The sequence below is a fragment of the Nuphar pumila genome, chromosome 15 (genome assembly GCF_984573655.1).
Source record: "Nuphar pumila chromosome 15, dmNupPumi1.hap1.1, whole genome shotgun sequence".
Taxonomy (NCBI): Eukaryota; Viridiplantae; Streptophyta; class Magnoliopsida; order Nymphaeales; family Nymphaeaceae; genus Nuphar; species Nuphar pumila.
Window position 1 is genome coordinate 81,221,350 of NC_143263.1, and position 23,329 is coordinate 81,244,678.

Consider the following 23,329-nt stretch of genomic DNA (forward strand, 5'->3'; position numbering starts at 1 on the left):
TCCTTGACCGGACTCAGTAGATGCTTCAGCAAGTGAATGAATTAATCCATCTTTCTCAAGTAAAGCAAGTATTTAATTTCAAAACTATGTAACATTTTCAGAAGCCATCTCCTTATAAATAGGTGATGCTAAATGTTAAATGCAACAAGATGCAAGTAAACCAAGTACATGATTATAAACTAAACACAACAAGATATAAGTAAACCAAGTACTGACATAAGAGCAGAGTTGCCAAAACCAAAACTACAATTGTTTGTTATCACAAATGACACATATTTGTGATGCACAGTAAAAAACTAACTAGTTTACAGCTCAAAGTTCAACTGCCCTTTAAAACAGCAACCTAGATATCGGCTGCTAGAAGCTCGAATAACTCGGCTTTTGATTCATTTCTTTGCAATGAAAAGGCCCCACCTCTGCTCACCAGAGGAGCTCCTCCTTAGCTTCTTCTTCCACCCATCAACTATCTCATGGTAATCTTCCTGAGCATTTGATATCATAAAATCTGTGAGGAAAAAATAAGCACAAGTTGATTTTAAACAGCCAGAAAGGTAAGTGTGACCCACCAGTGAAAAGTCATGGATGAAGTTATCCTTGTCTTTCTCAACAGCCTCCAATTCCTTCTGTAACACTTTAATAAACTGCACCGTGCAAAATCAAACTCTTTCAGCAGACAAAACCAATGGAAATGTCATGATTAGAAAAAATATTAAATGAAGCTAATTTTTTCGCACAGACCTGATCCGTCATATCTTCTGCCAAAACATCAACAAAGCCGGCATCCTTCAGCATCTGTATTGGACAAAAATAATGGAGTTCTAGGTAATCATAGATAAAACCAATAAGAGAGAAAATAAAGGAAACAAAAGGAGAATCATGATTTAGAATGTCAATAACCTGGCCATAAGCCTCTACACCATGTAAATCATATCCACGTAGCTTAATATACTCCTTGAATTCTGGTGATGGTTCTTTAGGGATTTTGCAGTAATCAGTGATTAGAACCTTTCCACCTGGCTTCAACCACTTGAAGAATTTTCGAAAAACTGCAGGCTTATCCTGTGGATAAACACACCCATCTCATTTGAATCAGATGATCACTCATAAACTGGTTGAAGTAGCAGCTACACCAAATTTCAAAGAATTCCGCTGAGCAATATCATGAACTATTGGTTTGATTTTAAGAAGCCATACGTATTATGCAAAAGCAATTTAAGTAAAGGCATGGCCACTCAACAAATGAACAGGTAAATGCAGGTTCCATGTTAACGACACTCCAATATAATATGGCAGCTCATTAAGACAGCCACAATCAAGTTCAAACAAATTAATTACTATGCATCAACATACCTTAACAGCTTCACTCCAACAAGCACACATAAAAATCAGGCTATGATAGGGCATGATATACTAGTTCATTGATGCATGTATATGCAAAGATATTGGTCCAATATTGCAATGTAAATCAAATACACTGAAGCATGCAGAGAAACTGCATATGTAGATAAAAACTTGTGGTATCTCCAAGAAGCTTTGAGATAAACCTAAAGAACAGGCATATAGGGATGGAAAATGAAAGCAAAATCAAGAAAAATCTATTTTGGCCCAGAAAAAGTAAAGAAATAAATCTTAGGCTCAGAGATATGCCTGTATGTGGAGAATTGTATCTCGGCTGTATATCACATCAAATGTGCCATCAGGATATGCCTTCTTTGTGCAGTCAACCACTTCAAATTCCACACTGCACTTGCGGCCTATTGCACGCTCAAGAGCGAAGGATACCATATTTATGGAAAGATCAATACCCACCACTTCTACGTCATAGTTCTCTGCCATATAAAAGTCGCCTCCACCTATGCCACAACCCACATCAAGAACTTTCTGCCCAGGCTTTAGGTCCAATTTTGAGACAAATGCCTTTGTAGTCTCTGTTGGTAAAAGAAAGAAAAACTTTTCAGAGATAGCTCATAACAGATTACAGAAGAAGGCAGAAGCATACACTGAAAATGCACAACTACATTATGGAGTAAGTTATGAACGACTTTGTTTCTTGAAGGACTATGGTGAAGTGAGAACAGGGGCATGTTACAGACAGTTTTCAGATAAAATAGCCAACAAAAGCAGCCTTCTGCAACAGAAGCAACAGTTCTAATATGTGGTAACTAACCCCATCAGACACATGTAGCATCCACCTAAAATGACTCCTTTAGGAACTTAAAAAGTAAATACAAAAGGCCTAAAATTTATGGCATACCTCAAAAAACACCATTAGTGTGCCAAACATGGTGAACAAGAAGCAAGGTTTATGAAATATTAAATGAAACGGGGAAGCATTCCACTTAACTAAGCATAGAGGTTGGGTCATTAGAGGTAGAATGAAAATTTTACTTATATGAGGAATATAAAACTGATGAAGAGAAGTCCTAGCATTAAAGAGAAATCCATGATGCAGGAAAAAGTTTAGGAGGTGGAAGATCCAACTATTTTTCCTGCATTTTAGGAGGTGGGTTGGAAGAGGAGTTTTGAGGAAAACTATCTAGGGAATAGATATGGTTTTTAGTGGCAACAAGGATCTTGCAAGGGCCCACATAAAACCCACGTAATTCCCCATGCTACCAAACAACCCTCAAATGGAACCTGAGATCATTCCCTTTATTCAAGGAGGCATGCAGAAGGCATTTGGGAAACATGAGCAGAAACATCTGAATAAAATTAAATTGAGTAGGAAAGAAGTTGGAGAAGCAATAAGGAATCATTTAGGTAGAATCAGGAGAACACTTGCAAGGACATTTAACCACAGTATTGGTTCTTTTATGTGTTTATTGTTATCAACTTAGTCCTACATCAATAATTTGTCATATTAAAGCCTTCTCTTCTGTATAGGTCAGCTAGTCTAGTATGCAAGTGAGGGAGATTTTAGCCTCTAGTGCACATACAATCCCAAGCTTCTTTTACCTTCTAGAAGAACCCCTTATATACAACATATTCTCGTAATCTATTTTCCTTGTGATAGCTGCTTCATCTTTCTCTAACATTGTTTTAGCAATTTAGAGTCATGAAAAAAAGAAAAATGTTAACTTAGGGTTCTTTGAGATTTTTTTTCTTGCCTTAATCTTTTGCTGCTTCTGCCTACCCTAATATTTATTTGCCTTTTTTAAGTTTCTAGAAGATTCCATTTTGACTGACAATAAAAATAAAGTCAGATACACTTTGGTCAAGGCTCTTATGTAGAATCACGGCTAAATATTTTTCATAAAGTTATTATGATAAACTTTTGCTGCAGAGAAAGTAATTTAACTATAGAAACTTCAAAAGATGTCTCATAGGTATGGTTGATGATACAGTTGTTTTCCAAAAGAAAGGTGCAAGGATGAGGTTGGATCATGTACGCTGCGCATGCACACATACTGCAAATAGAGAGACCTACTAAAATGTAACGAAAAAAATGTAAAAACCTATAAGATTTATAGATATATGGCAGCACCTAGAAGCATGCAGAACCAGCACCCTCAAGTACCAGCATTTTTCATTTAAAAGTACCACATTGTGAACAATCAAGAATATCCCAATTCTGAAGATTTCAGAAATTACAAAGTGTTCACTGAGGGGGAACTCACATTTGAAAACCAAAATTATTCAAGTTATATAACATACAAATTAAATAACATTGAAAGGTTTACTTACCTAGTCCTCCTGTGCTCACAAAACCTTCTCCAAAAACACGCTCATATCGCAATATACCGTTATAGTTATACTGCACATTATCTAAAAATCGCTGAAAATCATTATCCTCAGTTGATCTAACCTTCTGCCAGATCCAGCAAATCTGCATGGTTTAAATCCCCATTTATAAAAAGCAGTTGTTAATCTCCAGTTCAGGTTTAAGGTAACTGCTCTAAAAGAAAATCAGTTAAAGAGTATGACCTGATTCTGGTTCTTCTTGTTCCGTACATATGCACCAATACATTTGAAGCTGAGGAGGAAAAGCTCAAAGGAGCTTCCACTACCATCATGCCAGTGGCATTCTTTGAAAAGCTGTTTAATCAGTGTTAATTGTAAGTTTTTATTGCATGTTAACCAGCAGAAGACCTAATAAACACAAGTTAAGAAACACATACACCTATGTCAATTGCAAAATTAATGTAGCATAAGCCCCAAAGAGATCATGTAGTGTCCAGCTATATGTAAAACTCAGGAATAAAAGTTGAATATTGAATTAGTGATTGTTCATCCTAATTTACAAAAAAAAATTGTAGATATAACAAAACACAGCAACAAACTTCTTGTTATGTTACCTAATATGTCAAAAAAAATTGAAACAAAAGCAAAAACACAGCAAACTTCACACCGAACTTCTTCTTAGTTCATGCAAGTCCAAAACTGTCAAAAAATGTCCAGCACCAATTTCATTTCTACAATTAATAACAAACAATTGCCATAGAATCTTTACCTGAATTTCTCATGCAAAAGAAGCATATAAATTTTTTTCAGCATCTAACACAAATGCCTAAAACGAGTCACAAACAGACCTTTGTGTAAAATCGTGGCTCTCTATAATGTGTTGGGTTGATTTTTCGTTTAGAATCTCCTGATTGATGAAAGCATGACTCTCTGAAGAAAATATAGCCACCAACTTTAACCCATCCAATCATTCTTTTTGTCAAGTTCTCAACCTGCAGTAAGGAAAAAAAAAATCAGCTAAACTGATGGTTTACAAATGAAATACAACGTATACAGCCAGGATGAGTAAAATCAACTAAGCTGATGTTTTACCAAAGATGGCACATATGAAGATAGAAATTTGATTTTAAAGCCTACTAGAAGATTTTCCATTTACACTGAACAGATTTTTCAACATCTATCATTTATAGAATTCTTCTGCGTCAATTTAGTAAAAACTGAATAGGATGGCATAAAGGGTTATATTACTTTAAAGGGCTTCAAATTACTAGACATTTAGTTTGATTCATTTTGTTTACAAGCTTGCAAGTTCAATAAATCTGAAGTATTAGATGCTTTAAAATTCATAAAATCCTCCAAAATCTTAAACTAATTTAAAGAATTGCCAACAGTTCATAAAGGTTGAGTGATTCTGCTAAAGCTCCAAATGTAATAGTGCAAATGAAAACAAAAGCTTCTTCATGTACCTATCCTTCTATAGACAAGTTCATAATTGTAACTTGGGAGTGTTTTTGACAGTCATTATCACTGTGAAATATAGTAAAAGATGCTCTATATAGGGCTGGGAAACGAGATGAGCAGCTCGTCGTTTGACTTGGCTTGGCATGTGAAAAGTTTGGCTCAGCTCGGAAACTGAGCTCAGCGAGCACGAGCCGGCTTGCTTAGATAAATGAACCGAGCACGAAGATGGCAAGCTCGGCTCCTTTTACATATTACATAGTTTATACATGTATTATATATATTGTATGTATTATATACATATAGTTTATATGTTTATATATTGGGTAAATATTGGCTACTAATGAGGGTACAAAACTAATGAGCTAGAAATCATAGGTGCAAGTTGTATCGACTCAATCTAACCATACAAATATTTTCAGCATGGTTTGTTTGCTAAGGATCAATCTTGGATCGTGTTTTTTCTGATGTAAAAATGTGACCTTTTGGGTTATGAATTTTTTACACATTGTGGGCAGTTGATTTTTGGACCCCTTTAAAAACCTAATTACTTGTCATAATCATATGATTCAAAACAATTTTTCTACTAGACAAACCATGTAGATCACATCTGTAACATTTGATCTACAAAAAATATGAAATTTTTGAAGAAAAAAGTGATTTCTACTCATTAGTTTTGTACCTTCATTAGTAGCCAATATTTACCCTTATATATTATCAAGCTTTAAAAGAAAACTTAAAAAATAACTTTTTTTACAAAACCAGCCAACTTGTGATTGGCTCGTAAAGCTTAAACAAGATAGGAAGAAGAAAGAAGGAAATAAACCGAGTTAATGTGGTTCGGTTAGAGACCTACGTCCAGGGTAAATCACTCCACTATCTTGTTCACCGGTAGATGGAGGTTCCCACTATAGCATTATATCGATACATTCTCATAATCATCTCCTTGACTGAAGGGATGAATATAGCAACAGTTTACAGTTGTGATCTTATCAACAAGATCTCCAATCTTGGTAGGATTTATCCCTTTGATGCCATTACTTGCCACATTTGTTTCAATCCTTGGATCGGTCCTCTTTAGATTTGATTTGGTTCTCATGATGCGGTGAGATTCAGTGCTATCCTCAACAGCCTCCCTCAAGCTCAAGGGTCGGTCAAAAGCATTGAGCTTGTCTCTAAGCCATGTAAACCGAGCAGCAAAGAGAGGCTTTGTCATGATGTCTGCAACCTAATCAGAGGAGGGTGTATGTTGCACATCAATGGTCTTCTTATTGACACGGTCACGAAGGAAATGGAAGTCAATTTTGATATTCTTACTGCAGTTATGGAAAGACGGGGTTAGCAGACATGTAGGTAGCTCCAACATTGTCACACCAAAGCTTAGGTGGGGTGCAAAGATGGATGCCAAGCTCCTATAAGAGATATTTGAACCAGAGAATTTCAGTTGCACATGATGCTAGAGCCCGATATTCAGCGTCTGTGCTGGAGTTGGAGATGGTGGTTTGTTTCTTGGCACTCCAAGAGACTAACGACGACCCCAGAAAAATCGCGTAGCCACCGATAGACTTTCTGTCGCCAACACATCCTGCCTAATCAGTATCAGAAAAAGCACAGAGATTCATGTTGGGAGAAGCCTTGATTTGAAGATCAAAGGTGATGGAGTGCTTGAGATAGTGGAGAATCCATTTGACAACACTCTAGTGGGTGGAGGTGGGCTGTTGTTGATTTAGTACACCTTGTTCACGATGAATGCCAGGTCGGCTCTGGTGAGAGTCAGATATTAGAGCACTCCAACAACTTGACGATATTGGGTGGGATCCGAGAGAGGGGGTCACCATCATGCAGGGATAATTTGGAGGATGTGGATAGGGGGGTCGAGCTTGGTTTGGTGCCTTCCATGTCTGCTTTGACCAACAGATCAAGGATGTACTTGCATTGGGATAAGACTAAGCCATCTCTCATAGATGTAGCCTCAATGCCAAGGAAGTAATCAAGAGGACTTAGGTTCTTCAGAGCAAATTCGGTCCCAAGAACACCAAATCAGTTTAGTAACAATTGTAGGGTTGTTTCCGGTAATGAGTATGTCATCGACATAGATGAGTATGTAGATAGTGAAGCCCTTCTATTGTTGGATAAAGAGGGCAGTATTCATTTTAGACCTTGTGAAACCAATAGCTAAGAGGAAGTTGTTGAGGCATTGGAACCACACCCTTGGGGCTTGCTTGAGGCCATACAGAGCTTTGTGGAGCTTACATACATAGGTAGGAAATCTCCGATCAATGTACCTAGGGGTTGGCTCATGTACACTTCTTCATATAGATTGTCATGAAGGAAGGGATTATGAACATCTAGTTGTTAAATGGGCCACCCATAAGAGACAACAATGGTCAACACAAATCTGATAGCGGATGGTTTAACCACCAGACTAAATGTCTCGAAAAAGTCTATGCCTTCTTCCTTAGGGTAGCCTTTAGCTATGAGATGAGTCTTGTATCATTCAATGCTATTGTTCGTCTTGTATTCAATTTTGTACATTCGATTTTGTACGTCCATATGCAGCCAACAACATTGTGATTTGGAGAGGGAGGAACAAGGGACCATGTGCCCATCTTAAGCAGGGCATTGAACTCATTGGTTATGGCAATCCACTAGTGAGCCTTCGAGAAACAAGAGGGTTCTTATAAAACTTCAATGAAAAGGACAGTTGGTATGAGATACCAGGTGGTTAGGAAGGTTCGGGGTTTAAGGGAATGGGTTTGGGAACTGGTGGTCATAGGGTGGGTTCAGGTGCAGGCTCTGGGAAAGTAGTAGGGAGAGGGGAGGCCTGCTGAGTTCTAACTGAAGGAGGTGATGATGGGGGTAATTGTTGAGAGTCGTGGGGTTGAGTGGCAGATGCGTCAGGATGGTGAGAAGGAGTGGGTGGTGTAGGATCAGGTTGAGCAAAGGTGGTCAGTGAGATGGGAGCCTCAACAATGATGGATGAGGGTGTAACAAGCTGCACAGTGGAGGAAGGGACAACATGAGTTGGGTTGACTATTTAGCTATGTCCCATGGGTGCGGGTGAGACACGGGTGCGGAGCAATTTCAAAAATTTTGGACACGGGGACACGGCTATATATATATATATATATATATATATATATATATATATATATATATATATATATGTGTGTGTGTGTGTGTGTGTGTGTGTGTGTGTGTGTGTGTGTGTGTGTGTGTGTGTGTGTGTGTGTCAGGATGGTGAGAAGGAATGGGTGGTGTAGGATCAGGTTGAGCAAAGGTGGTCAGTGAGATGGGAGCCTCAACAATGATGGATGAGGGTGTAACAAGCTGCACAGTGGAGGAAGGGACAACATGAGTTGGGTTGACTATTTAGCTATGTCCCATGGGTGTGGGTACGAGTGCGACACGGGTGCAGAGCAATTTCAAAAAATTTGGACACGGGGACACAACTATTATATATATATAGTTGTGTCCCCGTGTCCAAATTTTTTGAAATTGCTCCGCACCCGTGTCGCACTCGTACCCACACCCTTACCCGCACCCATGGGACGTAGCTAAATAGTCAACCCAACTCCTATTGTCCCAATAATAAGATTGTAAATTTTAAAGCAAAAATAAAAAAATAATTTTATTGAAGTAACAACACAAACTTACCAAAATATAATGCATAAAGAAGCTTGTGAGTGTGATAACAACAAAACTTATCATAAATTTGCATCATCGTCTGAATTAGAGAGAAGAACAAGATCGAGGTAGTCCATGTTGAGAGTATGCAAATTATGTTCTCCCTCCAAGTCAAAATCTTCTAGATTTACATCCTAATACTTGGATGGTCTACAACTGCATCAAAATATGACTTAGTATCTAACTTCAAACTTTGAATACAAATATTTAAATACGAACTTTGAATACAAAAGAAAAAAAAGTACTTATACTCATCTTTGGTGCGACGAGAAATTAATCGTAGATTAGAGTGAACATAAACCAAATCATGTGCTCTTTTACTAGTGAGTTTGTTTCTTTTAATGTTGTGAATTTGAGCATATGTACTCCAATTTCTTTCACAACACGATGATGTAGCAGGTAGGGATAACAACTTCATTGCAAGATGTTGCAGATTTGGTGTCTCTGATCCATATGTTGCCCACCAATTAAGGGGATCTTCCTCGTCCCTTGTCATAAGTACTGCTAAAGAATCAAATCTCCCAGTAGAGAACTTTCCAAACTCACTATTTACAACCTTAAACATACGAGGATCATTAAAAAGTCTTCCCAAATATATCATTTTATTCTTTGATATCTCAGGATCTTCATTTGGAGAAATACGACCAAGATCTTTTGTCAACCATTTTTTTGCATAATATTTTGGATTGAGAGAGTGTGTCATGCAATGAAAAGGTGTATTGATTTTATCCCATCTTCTCACTAAAACAGAATGTACATAATTGTAAAATTCTGAATCATCAAGTGCAACATCTTTCTTCTCATGTTTGAAAATGATACTTTGAACTTTTTCAATCATATTGTCCCACATTTCATAAATTTTATGAAGCATGAGTACATCTCTGTCAACTTTTCTCAACATTTCCCAAATAGGCTCTGTAAATTCAACAAAATATGTAATTTTATCCCATCAAAAATCATCATAGATGCATTTTTTGATAGCTTGAGCCTTAACATCATCTTACGATAAAATCCCAATATTGATCAGCCACCATCATCATCAATGCATTCTTGAGTTGCTTAATTCTTTTCATTATAACAATGAGAGAAGCAAAACGAGTTTCAGCAACTTTCAGTAACTTGAGATCAGAATGCCAATTAAATATAGAAAGAGCATGATGATGGTTTACAACAAAATTTCTAATATTTTGAACATCATGCTTTATTTCCTTAATCCATAAACACATTTTATGTGCATGTGCATCATCTTTTGATGGATTGCATATACTCTTAAGTGCCAAATTTAAATTGTGTGTTGCACAAGGAGTTCAAAATATATGTGAATACGTTTCTTCACTTGCCAAATTCATTCCTACACGACTGCAAACTGGAGCATTGTCAGTAATGATTTGCACCACACTTTCTTCACCCACTTCTTTTATCACTTCGACAAATAATCTCTTTAAATATTCAGCATCTTTATACTCCCCAGATGCATCAACAGTCTTAAAAAAGATTGGCCCATTAAGTGAGTAAGCAATGAAGTTTAGCAATGGTCGCCTTTGTATATCAGTCCACCCATCAGAAACAATAGACACTCCATGTCGTTTCCATGCAAATTTTTGGGTCTCTAACAAGTCTTCAATTCTATTTTTTTTTCTCTGCAAGAATGACTGTTTTTAGTTTTTCTGAACTAGGAGACACATAACCACTCAAATTACAATTAGCCAAAGATAAATCATATCTTTCCAGTATGGACTTCTAGCTACATTAAAAGGAATTGAGCTTGAGTAAAAGAATCGACCAATCTTTTTATCATTTTTTGCTCTTGCCATGTTTTTTAATGACCCTTGTATTGTTTTATTGCCTTCCATCTTTCTTTTCTTCAAAAGCTCTTCTTGTTCATCACTAGCAATAGCAAAAGGCAGATTAATCGAATCGATTCTCATCTCTGCAATTTTCTTCTTTTCAGTTCCATCTTATTCTTTCTTTAATTGCTTTAACAAGTCTTTGTCAACCCTAGAACATGGCCTAATTCCTAGACCACGAATAATGCAAAATATGTGCTTTCACCTATGTCACATGGGTGCGGGTGCAGAGGTGCGACACTTTCAAAAAACTTGGGTGCGAGGGTGCGGCAAATATATATATATATATATATATATATATATATATATATATATATATATATATATATATATAAAGTCCAAAAGTTGGACATAAATGATCCTCGGTGTGTTGATTGCACCCAGGGCCAGGTTGACCGCATCGGGTGCGATGCGGGTGCAGCACCTAGTTGAAGAGTCCCTGTGACATAGGCTTTCACACGCGTATAAGAACCCGTGAAAGCAGTCTTACATAGATTACAAAGAAACTACACATTCCCACCACCACTAGCTTTTATCCCTTTTGCCACACGCCTCCAAAGTGGTTGAGAAACTTCTAATTCAGAGTTAGAACTTGAACCAACTGTATTGACACTGCCACCCGAACTCGCCATTATAACTGAAAATTGAAAAGAAAAGTGAAACTGAAAACTGAACACAAAATCGTATATAGTACGCACCAAAATATGTAAATAAAGTTAATAAACACTTCAAAAAATAATAACAGGAGCTCCACCCCTCTCATTGTGTGCCTGATAGAAAATAACAGAGGCAGAGGCCTCCGCCCCCTGCTGAAAAACTGCAACACATTAGTATGCAAAAAGGAAAAATTGAAAAAGTAAGAAGGGGCAGGGCCCTTTGCGCCTGCCTACGCTGCAGGAGAGAGAGCGCCTAGCAAGGGTGTCGCTCTTGCCAATGCTGGAAAAACTGAGCGGCAAGGGCGAAGCCCCTACCGGATGAGATGCAGAGAGGCAGGGCCTTGCCCTGTCTGTGACAGGGAGAAGAGGCAGGGGCGAGGCCCCTGCTTACCTAAGGGTGCTCAGGGGCATCGCCCCTGCTGAAAACCCCAATCGGCAGAGGTCATCGCCCTTACCGAAGACCCACGTGTGATAGGGGCATCGCCTCTGCCATGCTGGGCAAACAAGCAACAAGGGGAGGCGAAGCCCCTTGCCGAATAGGTTCAAGGCGACAGGGGCGAGCCCCTGCCAACCCGAACGGGAGGATCGACAGGCCCTGCCTTCCGGCACAAAAGAAGGCGGGGGAAAGAGGGGCTCCACTGAAAGGTCGGGCCCTGCCTCGCCTGTCGGAGCAAACTAACACGAGGAGGGGCTGAAACCCTCCTCTGCGGAATAAGAGGCGTAGGGAGGGGCCGAGCCCCTCCTCTGCGAGCAAAGGGTGCAAGAAAGGGGGGTCGAGCCCAGAGTTACCAGTCGAGGAAGCGGGAACGGGAAGCGATACGGGAAATGGGAGCGGGAAGCGAGGCACTTTCAAAAATTTAGGAAGCGGGACAGCGTGGGGCCACTTAGAAGAAAATTCTGAACCGTCTCGGAAGCGACCTAGGAAGCGAACCGGAAGCGAGGGGGAAGCGAAAAAAATAAAAAAAATGGGGAAGTGTGCTTCCCAAAAAAGGGAAATGTGCTTCCCATAACGCTTCGGAAGCGCGCGTCGTTTCGCGCTTCCCCTTTTACCTAGGCGCTTCCGATAACTCTGGTCGAGCCCCTGCCTGTCCTGCAATAAGGAGGGTTGGGCCTGCCAACAATGAAGGAGAGGACAAAGAGTGGAGGGGGAAGAGACGCAGAGGGGACGACTCGGCCCCTCCCCTGCGTACAAAAGGAACAGGAAGGCAGGGAGGGGCTGAGCCCCTCCCCTATGGAAACATGGGGCATCGAGGAGGGGCTCGACCCCTCCCTTGCGAAAACCGGATGGTAGGGAGGGGCTCGGCCCCTCCTCTGTGCAAACAGGGAGAAGAAGAAGACAACGAGAGGGAGAGAGAGATATATTACCTAAGAGGTGGCCAGAAAAAGGGGTATCGCCGACGTTGGGAGATGGCGCACGGGGGGTGTTGGCATCGACTGCCGAAATACGACGAGTGGGAGGGAGAAAGGAGCGTCGGGGGCTGCTGGCGTTTGGTGGTCGGGAAACGGGAGAGAAAAGGGAGGGTCGAGGGGCGGTGGCAGAGGGTCGCCGACGGTGGTGGTCGCCGATGGCCGCCAGTGGACTGCCAGAGCTCGGATGGGAGAGGACCCTAACCCTAACTTCTTTAAAAATAATTCAGGAGAGGACCCCAATATTGTCTTGGATCCGGGTCGGGTCGGTCAGGACACGACCCGACCCGAGTCCAAATTAATTTTCAGAAATAGACAAAAATAGACTCAGTCAAAGTTGGTCGAATCCAAAATGTGGACGGACTAGGTCCCTGTGCATTGACCGAGTCCGACACTTAGTTGACCGTGTTTGCCCTGTATCCGAAGCCGCACCCGTGTCGGGGCGTGTCGACGCGGGTGCGTCGACCTTTTAGCCGAGTCTGTGTGACTTAGCTATTTAGAATGGGAAGGTTGATTCGTCAAACACTACATTACAAGAGATGGTGATTTTGTGGGTTGTTTGCTCAAGACATATGTATCCCTTATGATGAGAACTGTAACCCAAGAAGACACACTTGGTTCTATGATATTCAAGTTTATTGTGGTTAAATGGCCTAAGGCATGGATAATAGGCACACTCGAAAATTTTGAGAAATTTGTAGTCGGGACATGGTGTCGATCCATTGACAAACTGCCTGAGGTTGTAACTCTTGAGAAGAGGCGTGAGCTGATTCCCATAGAAGGAAGTTATCAAACTACAATTTTTTGGTGAGAAAATATTAAAGGTATAAGGGAGCTAGGAGAGTTGGAAGCATGAGACCCAATGAGGAGGGTGATTGCTTGTCCATGGTTGTTGAACCGTTTATGGCTTTGATACCATAAATGAGATAGGAAGAAGAAGGAAGGAGAGAAACCGAGTTAGCATGGTTCCGTCAGAGACCTACGTCCACGGTAAATCACTCCACTATCTTGTTCACCAATAGATGGAGGTTCCCACTATAGAATTATATCAATATATGCTCATAATCATCTCCTTGACTTAAGGGATGAATATAGTGTTAATACGAATGTACTATTTATGTAATATATATAGTGTAGAAGGAAGATCAATGCACAACCACCTGTGTAGAGAGAGCGAGAAAGAGAGAGAGAGTCGGCTGCACAGTAGAAAACTTGTTAACTTGGATTAGGGCTTCTCTCTATAATAAATAGAGAGAGGCTAAAAAGAATAATTACATCTAAGCCCATTATGAAAACAAAATTTCAAAAAAAACTCTAATATAAAAAGACTTAAACAAAAAAAATTCTGATTCTGCACTCGACCTGGAAACCACATTTTGTTTCTTACTTCTCCACGAAATCAAGTTGTCTCCCAAAAACACACAGAATCCTGTGGTAGATTTTCTATCTACTACAGATCCAGCATAGTCAGCATCAGAATAGGCTACTATCTCCAGAGTTCCACCTTTCCTGAACAATAACCCCTTTCCAGGAGAAGAATTTAGATATTTGAGAATCATTATGGCTGCATTCCAGTGTACCTCAGTTGGTTTGTCCATAAACTGGCTAACTTTGCTTACTGCTAAAGCAATATCCGACCTGGTCACAGTTACATATAATAGCTTCCCTACTAGGGAGCGATAGCTTTTGCTATCAACTGGTTTTGACCCTTCTTCAAACAACTGAACTTTATGGTCCATGGGAATATTTGTTGGTTTAGCTCCCAACATGCCTGTTTCCTTTAATAAGTCAAGAACATACTTCCGTTGAGACAAAACCATTCCTTCACGGCTCCTGGCAACTTCTATACCCAGACAATACTTGAGTGAACCAAGATCTTTTGTAACAAAGTGTTTTTGAAGATGAACCTTTGTGGCTTCAATAGCTTTCACATCATCTCCTGTAAGAATGATGTCATCCACATATATTGATTTGCTGCTGACCTATTAAAGCCAAAGTGTGACATCACTTCAAACAACTTTTGAAACCATGCACGAGGACTTTGTTTCAAGCCATAAATCGCCTTTCTCAATCTACACACCTTCTGACACTCCCCCTCAACCTCGAATCTTGGAGGTTGTTGCGTGAAAACGGTCTCAGATAGATCCCCATATAGAAATGCATTTTTCACATCTAATTGGCACAAGCTCCAACCATGTTGAACAACTACTGAAAGAACAAGACGAATGGTACCCATCCGTGCAACAGGAGAAAAGGTTTCAAAGAAGTCAATATCATATGTCTGAGTATACCCTTTCGCTACTAATCTGGCCTTGTACCTTTCAATAGAACCATCAGATTTGTACTTCATTGTATATACCCATTTACATCCAACAATGTCAGCATCTGCTGGGGAATCAACTAGATCCCATGTATGCTGAGATACTAAAACATTCATTTCTTCTTGCATAACCAGCTTCCAACGATTATCAAGCTCTGCATGTTGATAGTTCATAGGAATAGTTTCAGCAAATAAGGTTGAAATAAAAGACTTCATCTGATTTCGAATTCTGGCATCGAAGACAAAATGAGATATGGGATATAAGGTACATTGTCGTGTCCCCTTTCGTAGAGCAATAGGCCTGTTATCATCATCATGAAGATCACTATTGTCAGTAGAACATACCTCAAGAAAAGAAGAAGATGAAGGCTCTTGCGGAGGTGGAGCTTTACGCACATATACCAATGGAGGATTATTAAATCTGGAAGAGGATGAAGTTTGGTTCGGTAATGAGGGCACAGATTCTAAAGGAAAATGAGGTATAAGTAATGGAAAAGACTCAACTGGATCAACCTGCAGCGGGGAACCGAAAATGGAGTAATATGGAGTGGATTCCAAGAAAGATACATCTGCACTGACATACTCTCGGCGAGAAATAGGATCATAACATTGATATCCCTTTTGATTTTTGGGATATCCTATAAATATGCATTTTGTAGCTTGAGCAACTAATTTATCACGGTCAGGGCCAAGTTTGTGTACAAAACAAACACATCCAAATATTTTTGGTGAGAAAGAAAAGAGTGGGGCATTAGGTTTAAGGATATGTAATGAAATTTGATCACCCACAGAAGACGAAGACATGTGGTTGATCAGATAGCAAGCAGTGGTAATCGCATCACCCCAGTATAACGCAGAAACATTGGATTGAATCATAATGGTCCTGGCAACATCAAGCAGGTGCCGATGTTTTCGCTCAGCCACCCCATTTTGTTGAGATGAATAGGCACAGAAAGTTTGGGGTTGGATGCCATGATCTTGGTAAAATTGTAACAAACCTTTTGATTTAAACTCGAGAGCATTATCAGTGCGAACAATCTTGACAATAGATTCAAACTGAGTTTTTATTTCAAGAATTAAGGATTTGATAATACTTGGAACTTCAGATCGTTCTTTTATTAAAAACACCCATGACAACTTAGAGAAATCATCAACAATAACAAGATAGTAACGACACAGAGTCCTAGTAGGAATCTTACTAGGACCCCATACATCTGCATGAAGAAGTTCAAAAATTTTATTACTAGACTGACTCTGACTCGAAGGGAACGAACTTCAATGATGCTTTCCCAACTGACATGCTTCACACTGAAATGATGTGGTGGAAGGAATTTGAGGAAAGACCGAACGAAGCTTTGACAATGAAGGATGACCAAGACGACAATGCCACTGAACATGACTGAATGAGTGTTCCACTGCAGCATGAACATTACCCATTGGATGATGTAGGTAGTAAACTCCATTTTCTTCATAGCCTCCACCAATCATCTTCCCCATCAGCAAATCCTGAAAATGACAACCCATCGGATCAAATATTACTCTACAGTTTTGTTATCTTATAAGGCAACTAACAGAGAGTAAACTTTGAGGAAAGTTTGGAGCATGCAGAACATTTTGCAACTGTAATGAGGAGGATATAGAAATATTTCCCAGACCAACGACCGGGGAGGAACTCCCATCGGCTAATGAGACTCCTCGATGAGCATTAATATCCTTTATATCTGAGAAAACAAGTGAATTTCCACACAAATGTCTGGATGCACCAGAGTCAATAATCCACTTACTGTCAGTCGGATGAAGATGATTTCTGGTTGAATAGGCAACACCAGCTACAGGAGGAGTGGAACTCAAAGGACGAAAAGCTATCAACTCATCATATTCAGCACGACTGAGGGTGATACTACGGTCACTTGCAGAGATATTCTCCTGTACATTTATTGCCTCGATAGTAGTAACATTTGTTTTAGGAGCATATGACTTTAATGAAGAAGAGGTTGGTCGACCATGCTTATCCCAGCAACGATCTTCTAAATGTCCAGATTTTCCACAGAATGTACATTGAAGCTTTCCTCTGCCTCCCATACCACGTCCACGACCTCGTCCTCAGATATTCTGAATATTTCCACGCCCATAATCAGATGAGACAACAAGAGCAGATGACTGAGTCACAGGCTGAGATTGTGGAAGAGAGATCGCAAGTCTACTCAGATGATTGTATGCATCAGCAAGAGTAGGAACATCTGATCCAGTCAACATTTGAACTTTTGCAACAGAAAATTCTGAAGAGAGACCTGTAAGAAAGCGAGCAACCATGGTTTGTTATTGATGATCCTTTTGCTTCGAGCAACAAAGAGGCCTGTGAGCATTAAGTCTTTCGACAGAGGCATAGTATTGGGCCAAGGTCTGATCTCCCTGTTGCAAATTATATATTTCTTGTTCGACTTGCAGGATACGACTCACATTAGTTTCTTGTGAGTATGTATCACGAAGATTGTCCCACATCAGTTTGGTTGTATTATAGTAGATCAATCCATCTGCAATATGGGGTTCGACACTATTCATGATCCATGACATAACTATGTTATTATCTTCATCCCAAGTAGCATATTTTCCGAATTTTTCAGTGGGTTCGTCTTCCAACAGAATATGTTTTCGACGATGTCCAGATACCGACATCATAAAAGTTCTGGACCACCTGGCATAGTTGGTTTCATTCAACCTTACGGAAGAGCCGTACGAGAAGGGGTTGGCAAAAACCTTATACTCCCCAATATGTTCCATTTTAGAATCGCATTTCGAAGTTTCAGCCATACTGCTCACTTGAACAGCAAATGCTCTAGTAGAATTTTCCAACACAGCAGGGAATCAGACTTGCTGTTTCCACAAAAAAAAAAACAGCCCACAAACAACAAGGAATCACTCCTGTTGTTTTCACTATAGAAGGATAACTTAAACTAACATGCCTCACAGCACGAAACAAAACTCGACACAACAAGGAATCACGACCATTGCTGCGCCCAAACACACCACGAGCAACGATAATATGCAGTCGCAAAAAAATAATCACGACAACTGTTGTTCTCCAAACATATAAGGCACGACAACCAATAAGTCTTCATGGCATAGTTAAACAGATCAATCATATCTCGATCACACGCAACAACCCATTAAATAAATCTTGATCACACGCAATCAGCACAGGAAATAAATTTCAGCTGCTCTCAAACAACAGGAAATCACAGCATGCACGCAACAGCACAGGAAATGAAATCACGGCAGGCACGCAACAACACAGAAACTTTCTGCTGCTCCCAAACAACATGAACACAACTCGACAACAAACAAAAAATCACGTCACGGCAGGAACAAAACTCGGCAACCAAAGATCACGGCAGGAAATCACGACAGGAGATCACGAAAACAAAAAAACAACTCCAAACTGAGGAGTTCAAGGGTTACGGCTCCAGGAAATCCTCGCTGGGAGCTCCATCCTTAGATCTGGGTAACATCCCAGATCTGTTATCAGATCTTCCACAACGTGCAACAGCAAACCTGATTTCAAGCAGTCGGGTTTTTTTTTTTGTTGGTGAAGATCAATCCTCTCGTGATCACGCTCCCGAGATCGAGGGCTCTGATACCATGTAGAAGGAAGATCGATGCACAGCCACTTGTGTAGAGAGAGAGAGAGAAAGAGAGAGAGTCAGTTGCATAATAGAAAACTCGTTAACTTGGATTAGGGATTCTCTCTATATTAAATAGAGAGAGGCTAAAAAGAATAATTACATCTAAGTCCATTATGAAAACAAAATTTCAAAAAAAACTCTAATATAAAAAGACTTAAACTTAAAACCACCTATTCTCAACATATAGATATACGTACTTATATGTATATCAATATTATATGGTATCTTAGTCAACTTAGGTTGATTAAGACTAGTCGTTGGACCCTCTCCAATAGCTAGAAGGGCTAGTCCTTTTTCCTTTTTTATCTCTCTTCTCTCCTCTCTTCTTGCTATATATATATTGTGGGTGTGTGTGAGTCTATGTAATAGGGATTCGGCTAGCAAAGTGCCGCACCCGCGTCGACGTGACTCGACGAAGGTGCAGGTGCAGCACCGGGTGCGGTCAACCCGACCCTGGGTGCGTTGATCGCACCCAGGGTCATTTCGGTCCATTTTTTGGATTTTTTTTAAATTTGCCCTATGAAATGGGCTGTGGAATTTTAAAAAAAAATCTTGGGGGGGGGGGGGGGGGGCTGCCCCCCTATAACCCCCCGCCAGGGGCGGCCCCCCCTGGACCACCGCCTGCTGGCCGCGCAACGGGGGGGAACCCCCATATATATATATTGCCCCTGCCGCACCCCCGCACCCGGGTTTTTTGGAAGTGTCGAATCCCCGCACCCGCACCCATGTGACATAGGTGTGAGTGTGGGTGGTGAGAGTGATGGGTAGCGTTAGGCATTTTTTGTGTTTTGAGAGTTTTGTAGCGAGGATTTTATGTAATTTCTTTTGTATTTTATTAGTGTTCTTTATTAATGAAGATATTCATCATATTCATTCAATGTATTCCACTTTTGTTCTTATGTTTTTTCCCGAATGCATTATGTTTCAACTCTTGAAGCTCATTTTGGAGTGCATTAGGGCCCGTGCCATTTCATGACATGATATTAAAGCTTGGCATCTTCGTCTTGGTATCTGGTTAGTGTTTGTCCTTCTAAAGAAAGTTTTTGATTGATGTATGGCTTGAACTCGATGCTCACACATTCTGATATGTGTTTCTTATTTGGTGAAGTGTCTATGGTAAAATTCTAAAAAAAAAAATTTGGTATTTTATGTTGAAAAACTGAATGTGTTTTTCAAATTAATTGAAATTAATTTTTTTTTCAAATCTCTTTTTAAATATGTTGTTGTTTTGTTGGCTCTTGAGTGAGCATGTTAATTCAAAGTATACTTTGGGTATGTTAGTATCCTTTTAATTATCAAAGTATGTTAAAAATTATGTACTAAGTAAATAAGCGATTTCTTAAGGATTCTAAATACTATGATTACATGCTTTCCATGTTTCTTTGATGAATGAATAAAATATTTATTTTTTGTAATTGAGCTTACTTGTGTATGCCCTTTTGTGGGCTTTGTTGGTGTGCCCTTAGACACTTGTTGTGTTTGTCCACTTAGATCTTTGATGGACATTTTTGTTCTTGATTGAAGGCTTTTGATTCATTGCATACTTGTTAATTAGAAATTACTAATTTTTATATTGTGCCCTCTTTGGTATATGCTCTTAGTGATTCTTTATGTACCCTTAGTGGCCTTTGTGATCATCTCTTGGTATACTTATCCCACATATCATATGATTCTTATATATGTCTTGCATTAGATTAATATTGTATGGTTGAATGTGTTTCTATGCATATCTTATGTGATTCTTTATAGCTTTTGTAATTTAAGTTATTAAGATTATTGCATATAAAAGAATTTTTAGTATCTATGATTAGTTGTACTTGTGTATGCTCTTGACTTTCTATATGAATGTTTGAGAAATCTCTATAGATTTTGGTCATCTTTAATGTTACCTTCCATTGATTGTTTCATAGAGGACTTGAAATCTAGATTGAGCTATCTCTATATATAGCTTTTTTATATTGACCATGTATATGATCACATATGATTGCATAAATTGATATTTTGTTGTGCACAATGTTGTCAGTATCAGTATTGGACCTGAATCGTTTGGCCAACAATTTAGTTGTATTAGCCAATATTGATACTCAAGTGAATCGTTCTGTATCAACCAAAAATAATAAAAATATTATGTGTCAATCAAAATGTGCTTGTGTTAAAACCATTAAAATAATATTAAAAATATTAAAAAATTATTTTTAGTATTTTTATATTTATTAAAAAATAGTAAGGTGACATCGATTTTCTACCGATAAGATACGTATGAGGCTGATAAGCACCGATGCTGACAACATTGGTTGTGCATACAATTGCACTATATGCATTCTAAGTTTTCATTTACCTTTATTGAATTTGATTTGAAACCTTGTTTTTTTCAAATTAGTACTTTTATATAAACTCACTTATTTGGAAATTGATTTCAGTGAGTAGTTGTTGCCTTCTTATTGCATTGGTTTTGTCCATCATAGAATTTTAAATGATGCATCATTTCTTTTGGCCTTGTTGCTATTGGGACAGAGTTAGTCGTTGAGGTGAGTTATGTATGCACCTCAAGTTATCTTATCAATTTGTAATTATCAAAGTTTATGAGTATCATGTTGACACATGTCTTTGATCTAATTGATAGTTGATTGGCCTCTGGATCCATGATTTTCTTTGTTGAGCCAAAGATATTTGTTGGGGGGAGTTTTGTGCACCTTGGTTTTTTATCAATTTAGATTGTCGACTTATAGTTTAGCTGTAACTGACAGTTGTTTGATCTTTGGCTCTGTGAGTTTGTTGTATCGCTCATTTATTTTTGGCCATTGTTATTATGGATGCTTATAATTATGTTTATTTGCGATGGCTATCTATTTTTGAAACCATGGTGTTTCAAAAGATTGTTAAAATTGATATCCTCATTCTTTTTTGTGATATTGGTTGTTTTTATTACAAGCTCTCTTACCTCGTGTGTTCTGTCATATTATGCCTCTTATTTAAGTGTCATTTTATGTAGACAAGAGATGTTAATTATGAGGTGAGTTATATGTGAAAAGAAGACATTATTATCTTCATTGTATGTCTGACCCGATCCATTTGTATAATGGATCAGGTCCAGATCCAGTTCATGTATTGTAAATTATTATTTTGTAAAAGGGTATTTTCGTACCCTAATGTTTACACTTTATGTTAAATAGAATGAGAGGGCAGTCACGATGGACTGAACCCTCCTTTCAACTGGAAATTTCTCTCTCCCTCTCTTCTCTTCTCTCATCGTAGATTAGGGTTTCATTCTTTCATGGTATCAGAGCAGGGCGTGGATCTGCGTGAATCTGCGTGAAGAAAGCAAGGCGTGGATCTGCGTGAAGAAAGCACAGCGTGTGCATCAACGTGGATCTGCATCAGCTATCTGCGTGAATCTGGGTGTGAATACCCAGCGTAAATACCCAGTGAAGAATGTCTGGTCGTGAATCAGCGTGATTTCAGCCTGCGTGAAGAAAGAAAGCCCAACCTGCGTGAAGAAAGTCCATCTGCGTGAATCTGCGTCTGCGTGAAGAAAACCCAGCCTGAGTTTGCGTGAGCAAATCCCAGCGTGAATCCACCAGCGTCAGCAGAGTGAACTTATCAGCCGTGAATCCCAGCGTGAATCTGTGTGCCGTGATTTGAATCTGTGTGGTAAATCTCTGTGAATCTGTGTGGTATTGTGGCCCTCAAATACCTAGCGTGAATCTGTGTGAAGAAAATCTTTGTGAAGAAAATCTGTGATTTCTTTCAGCCGTGTGTTACAGCATCAATCTATGTTTTCTTTTCAGCCGTGATTGCTTCTTTGTGAAATCAGGTTCATCAGGTTTAATCCCTGTTGTTTTCCTGTTGTTTTTCCTACATTTAATCTCTTGATCTGTGGTTTAATCCCTGCTAACCATTGTTAATCTCTTGATCTGTGATTTCCTTTTCCTTTCTGCTGTTTTTCCTGCTAATCACTGCTAATCATTGTTAGCCATCTGTCATATCTTATCTGTCTTTTTCTGTTAGCCGAGTTCTTTGTTCTTCATACCTAAGTGTCAGTTCAAGCATATTCATCAAATGGAATTTACTCACGGGCAATCATGTCTGTCCTCAAGTTTTCTTGGTCAACTAGTCTCTGAAAAATTGAATAACTGTAATTTCTTGACCTGGAAAAAACAGATTATTCCGTTTATAAAAAGTCAGGACCTTTCTGGTCATCTGGATGGATCGGTCCCACCGCCTCCAGAATTTCTCTCGCAAGAAAAAGTGGACGATAAAGGCGAACAATCTGTTGTTCTTCACAGGAATCCAGAATATGTTGCTTGGATGAAGAGAGATCAATCGCTAGTGGCATATATCACTTCAACTCTTTCACAGGAGGTCCTTATTGCTCTTCCTGATGATTGTTCGGCAAAGGAACTGTGGGATATGTTAGTTCAAACATATTCACAAATTTCTGAGGCAAGAATTATGTTTCTTAAGCGAGAATTTCAAATGCTGAAGAAAGATTCCATGTCTATTATGGAATACCTGAATAAAATGAAAGGCATCACAGATCAATTGGCGGTTATTGGGTGTCTTGTCAGTGAAAAAGATAAAGTACAACAA

General features: G+C 39.3%; 1 protein-coding gene across 1 annotated transcript in view; it reads right to left on the bottom strand.

The window, feature by feature from the left end:
* Window positions 1-242: 242 nt before the first annotated feature.
* The window catches only part of LOC149815754 (phosphoethanolamine N-methyltransferase 2-like), a 32,822-nt gene continuing 9,735 nt past the window's right edge, over window positions 243-23,329 (bottom strand). Inside the window, exons 5-12 of the mRNA XM_089989063.1 lie at window positions 4,530-4,673; window positions 3,925-4,035; window positions 3,685-3,826; window positions 1,648-1,928; window positions 898-1,059; window positions 739-792; window positions 567-641; window positions 243-482 (exon numbers count right to left, since the gene is read on the bottom strand). Coding sequence (XP_089845189.1) covers window positions 387-482; window positions 567-641; window positions 739-792; window positions 898-1,059; window positions 1,648-1,928; window positions 3,685-3,826; window positions 3,925-4,035; window positions 4,530-4,673 — 1,065 coding nt within the window. The 3' untranslated portion in view covers window positions 243-386. The remainder of the gene's footprint in view (window positions 483-566; window positions 642-738; window positions 793-897; window positions 1,060-1,647; window positions 1,929-3,684; window positions 3,827-3,924; window positions 4,036-4,529; window positions 4,674-23,329) is intronic.